The sequence below is a fragment of the Apaloderma vittatum genome, unplaced genomic scaffold (assembly GCF_000703405.1).
Source record: "Apaloderma vittatum isolate BGI_N311 unplaced genomic scaffold, ASM70340v1 scaffold24951, whole genome shotgun sequence".
NCBI lineage: Eukaryota > Metazoa > Chordata > Aves > Trogoniformes > Trogonidae > Apaloderma > Apaloderma vittatum.
In genome coordinates, this window is record NW_009697704.1 from 1 (window position 1) to 5,185 (window position 5,185).

Below are 5,185 nucleotides of genomic sequence, written 5' to 3' on the forward strand. Positions count from 1 at the left end.
GTCAGGAACACGCCCCCGTGTCATCCCTGAGTCAGGGAGTGCCTTGGGTTGGAAGGGATCTTTAAAGGTCACCCAGTCCAAGCCCCCGCAGTGAGCAGGGGCACCTGCAGCTGGGTCAGGCTGCGCAAGGCCCCGTCCAGCCCGGCCTGCGGTGTCTCCAGGGACGAGGCCTCCACCATCTCTCTGGGCAGCCTGTGCCGGTGTCTCACCGCCCTCGCTGTCAAATAATTCTTCCTTATGTCTACCCTGAGTCTGCCCTCTTCTAGCTGAAAGCCATTGCCCCTCGTCCTGTCGCAACGGCCCTTGCTGAAAAGATTGCCCCTGTCTTAACAGGTTCCCTTCAAGTACTTAATGACTGCAATAAGGTCTCCCTGGAGCCTTCTCTCCTCCAGGCTGAACAACTCTTTCAGCCTATCCTTGTAGGAGACATGTTCCAGCCCTCTGATCGTTTTTGTAATGGTATATCTTGCATCCTCCCGTCAGGGACAAACAGCTCTCTGTAGCTGCTTTTTGGTTCCCGTTTGTCCCTGGCCAGCAGCCCCTCACGCCTTCTCAGAGCATCACGGCCACTCACTCAGCTCACCTAACACAAACTATTTATTCAGAAGAAAGACATGCCAACAAATACCCTACTAGACACTTACAGCTCACACTTTTCAGGCAGCCACTCCTTTCCGCAGGGAGATCTTTGCAGGCCATTCGCATTTCAGGCTTTTGGGCGTGCCTGCCAGATCGGGGATAGGGATTCAGATATCAAGGCTGATGTTTTATTCTCTTAGAGGAGAGGGGAGGGAGCCTGCCATGCTGCTGAAGCTTACTCTGCCATACCACAGCTTCCACATGAGGATAACCCTGCACGCAGCCTGACTTTCCTGTGGGCCCTCAGGATTCAGCCACAGCCCTCCCTGGCCACAGCCTCATCCCACTGACCAGGCTACAGCTTCGTGGGTTCCTCTGGGGCAGGATGGCTGTACGGTGCCCGGGGGTGCCGGCTCGTGGTGGGTGTGGGCAGGATGATAGGGGGGGAGTAGGGCCCTCGTTCTGGCCAGCACAGGTCCACGATGGGGTAGAGCTGGCCTTGAAACTCCGCCTGGAAAGTGTAGATGGGGCTGAGCTCGTCGGGGTTGTCAGCGTTGTAGAAGGTCAGCTCGCCCTTCTCGTAGTGCAGGTAGATGCCGATGCGCTGGGGCCGGGCGGTCAGCGGCAGGGCGGCCCGCGGGGTGCTGAAGGCCTCGTAAACCTTCCCTTCCTTCAGGCCGATGAGCCACACACCATTCTCCGGAGACTTGCTGAGCTTCCCTTTGCGGCTGACCGTGCCCTTGATGATGCCCACGCGCCAGTGGTTCCTGGTGCCCACGATCACTTCCCAGTAATGCTGGCCACAGGAGAAGCCCTTGCAGGTGAGGATGCAGTTGCTGGAGTCGAAACGCTTGGGGTTGCTGTCCCGGCGCTGGTAGAGCCCGCACTGCACCACTGTGTCACCCTTGAAGAGCTCCAGGAGGGGATGAGCTGTCACCGGGTCCAGTTTGAGTGTCTCTGGAGCTGGAAGGAAAGCACGCGGGAAGAAAAGCAGCAAGAGGGAAAATAAGAAGAGATCAAAACTGAGGCCAGGGCAGCGGGATGCTGGCTGGGCAGCCCTGTCCCTCGCACCAGTGAGCCAGGGCAGCTGGCGCGCTGCCAGAAGGGCAGGTCGGTACCTGGCAGGACGCGGCGGTGCAGGCGCTTCCACACAGTCATTTTGATGTCATCCTGGTGGAAGCATGGCTTAAAGGACACGGGGCTAAAGATGCCATCGCTGGGGTGCAGGCTGGGGAGTTCTGACCTGGAAAGACACAGGCAGCCATGACACAGGGGACAGGGATGGGGCGGGCGACACAGGTGCCAGGGATGGTGTGGCCGTTCTCACCTGGCAGTCGGGTATGATGGAGCCACTGGCGTCCCACCAGCTGCTCTTGCCCTCTTGAGGGGCTGAGTGCCTGGCTCTGACCATGGCTATCCAGGACAGCAGCAGTATCCATGCAAGGCTGCCCCAGCAATGCCGAGATCCCACTGGCCTGGGACCTCCAGCACTGCCATCCCCACTGATGCCGTTTGCTGCTGGGTCCCACCACTCACCTGAACTGGGAGGAACCGTATTTCTGGAAAACACAAGAGAAAGAGAGAGTCAGTGCTGGGATACTGACAGAAGGGCAGCTTCTCTGTGTGGTTACAGCTCCACACAGCCGTGCCCTGGGCTGGAGGGGCAAGGATCTCCCCTCCTGGGAGAGCTACAGGCATTACATCTCATGGAGAGCAGGTCTCCCATCAGGGGAAGCCCTGGCTGGAGAGATCACTTTTGTGCTGTCCCAGCTATGCTTGACGAGGGTTCCCACTGCCCAGAGTGGTGCTCAGCCTATCGGCTGAGGGCTGGAGAGCCTGGCTGTCACTCCCTTCACTCACGAGCGCACTTACTTGGATGAAATCAAGCTGGCTTTCGTTGCTGAGTTCCTCCAGAGAGCTCTGCATCTCCTTAAGCCTCTGCAAGGCATCTGATGTCTGCTTCACCTGGGACTCAATGGAGGTGATGAGCAGGGCTGCCTTCCCCTCGATGCTCTCCAGGAAAGTGGCCTTCTCCTCATCAATGTACCTGTGCAGCTCCTGGAACTCCTTCCGGATCACCCACTTGAAGACATCCACCTCGTTCTGCCAGGAGACAGCAAGCAGCTCTGCAGGGCTGCCTTGCTCCATCCCCTTTGCCCACTTTTTGGCTTGAGATACCACCAGCAATGTCAGCATGTCCCACCAAACCACCCTCACGGGTTTTCCAAATAAAGAGCAGCTCTGTAGAGTAGACTAGATGTTGTTTCATCCTGCTGTCCTCAGCAGCTCACCACCACAGCACCCCGCCTTAACACCTCCCCCAGGTTTTGGTTTCCTGATGTCCCAACCAGCTTCATCAGAGCCTTGAAAGAGCTCCTGGATCTCTCTGCTCCCAGCAGACAACCTGTGTCCTGGGTTAAGGGGGAGAAAGTGCAGCTCCACTTGGATTTGGGTTAAACCTTTCTGAGGAGTCCCACTGGGAAGCTTTGGCCTCAGAAGGGATGCCAGGAGGTCCCTTGGAGACATCTGCTGCTTAGGAAAGAGACACACAGCTAAACCAGGGAGAAAATGGATGTGAAACCAACAGCAATTCTCTGGCTGGGAAGCCTGGTCCAATTGGGTTCCTTTTCACCTGTTATCTCCCCACCTCCAAGGACATTCGGTCAAACCAGCTCTGGCTGCTGCTCCTGCCAAGACACTGGGTGAGGGTTATGTCACCCCTTCCAAAAACAGGGCTGTGCCAACAGAGAGGGCTATGTCACCCTTCCCGAAAACAGGTCTATGTTTGATTCCCGAGTTTTGCAGAGAACACAAACCTCAGGGAACACGCTGGAAGATAAGCCCTGCCTGCTATGCCAGGGAAGGGAGAGGAGGTGAGCTGGGGAGAACCTGGAGCAGAGGTTGCTCCAGAAGCTTTTTGGGATGCAAAGGACTCGAGGACACAGGCTCCCTTGGCACACAGCACTTACCTCAATCCGGCTTTTGTTGTTGATGAGCTTGCTGAAGTGTTCATCCAGGTTCCTCTTGCACTGCTGGACATCGGTCAGCAGCACAGACAGCTCCTCCTGAGAAGACAACACCTCTGTAGGAAGGACTTCAGTGGCAGCCTCCTCGACCACAGCAGTGCCCCTCAGCTCCCTGAGGAGCACGTGGCCCTCAGAAGCCATGTTCCTCTAAGCTTTCTTTAGGCTTTCCGGGGCCCTGCATATTCTGCTGATCTTTTCTCTCTCAGTCTGGAAGATTTGTTGTTGCCAGAGGCAGGAGTGCGCTCAGAGCATGGCCCAGATCTGGATGCTGCTGACCAAGTACTGATACCAGAAGCACCACATCTCCGCTCCCATTCCCGATGCTCCGTATCTCACGCCCCGTGGTGGCCACGCACCAGGCCAGTGGGAGGCAAGTGGGTGGTGAGCAGCTGCAAGCACAACATCAGGCCAGCAGCACCCTCCTAGCACCAGTGCCAGGACCCTGGGCAGGGCAGGAGAGTTTCTGGTGCCTCCTGCTCTTATCTCCCTGGTGCCAGGAGTAGAGGGCACGGGTGGCCTTGTGCTTTTCCATTCCTGGGGCTTTCATGTGATGCTGAGCAGGGGACGCCAGCTGTTTACTCTGCCTGGCTGGGGCTCCTGTTTCTCTCCCTCCCTGCTCTCCTGCGGCACCTTGCCTCAGCCCTTATCTCCCAACTCTTTTTGATGGTATTTGGAAAGAGTCTTGAAAGGCCGCACCGACACTTCCTGATCTCCCAGCTCTCCCCACTGAAACCGTGAGTCCTCTCCGCCGGGGACAAGCTCAAACTGAAAAACAGCTGCCCCCCAGCCCAGCAACCCTGCCACACATCTGGTTGTGCCACAGGACCGTGCTCCCTACACTGGCATCATTTCCAGCCTGTCCCTTGAAGGAGAGGGGACGTTTGCCCAGCAAGCACTGCAGGTGCCCTAACACCCACCCCAGGAGCCCCGTCGGTCTCTGCCTGCTAACCTTCATCCGGCAGTACGCGGTGGAGACGGGGGTGATCTTGTGCTGGCGGTGGACAGATCACCTCTTGGTCAGCCTCACAGAAAAGGCTGAGGGGGTTGTGGTGTGTTGGGCAGGATTCTTGGGTGGGATCTGCCTCGCACCGGCTCTGCAGCGCACGAGCCAGCGTGACGTTGGGCGGTGAGGCGCTGCAATCCACGCTTTGGCGGCACACAGGGCACAGGAACCGCCCGTCCAGCTCTCCGGAGAGGGACACCACGCAGGACTTGCAGTAGGAATGGCCACACTGCAGCATCAGGGGCTCCTTGAAGACCTCCAAGCAGATGGGGCAGAGGAGCTGGTCCTCCAGCTCATTGATGCTCACCCTCCGAGCCATCTTGCCACCTTCCCACACAGCAACACAGACTTGGCCTGGGAAACACAGTGGGGAGATCAGTCCTGTTGCAAGAGCAAGATAAGCAGAGATGAACAAAGACAGAGAGAAGGTGAAATGGAGAAACACCTCCACCTCACTGGCAGCAGCACAAACAGTTGCAAATTCTTCATTAGGCTCCACGCAACAGCTGAGATGCTTATTTTAACCCGCAATGGGTTTGAGCTGTGGACAAGTGACACCACACCTGGCTATACTTGC

General features: G+C 57.4%; 1 protein-coding gene across 1 annotated transcript; it reads right to left on the reverse strand.

The window, feature by feature from the left end:
- Positions 1-934: 934 nt before the first annotated feature.
- LOC104280172 (E3 ubiquitin-protein ligase TRIM50-like) lies at positions 935-4,927 on the reverse strand. The gene is given in 7 exon segments (XM_009877746.1): positions 935-1,542; positions 1,698-1,822; positions 2,116-2,138; positions 2,452-2,682; positions 3,549-3,644; positions 4,555-4,606; positions 4,608-4,927. Coding segments are annotated over 7 exon segments (1,455 nt in total).
- Positions 4,928-5,185: the final 258 nt, after the last annotated feature.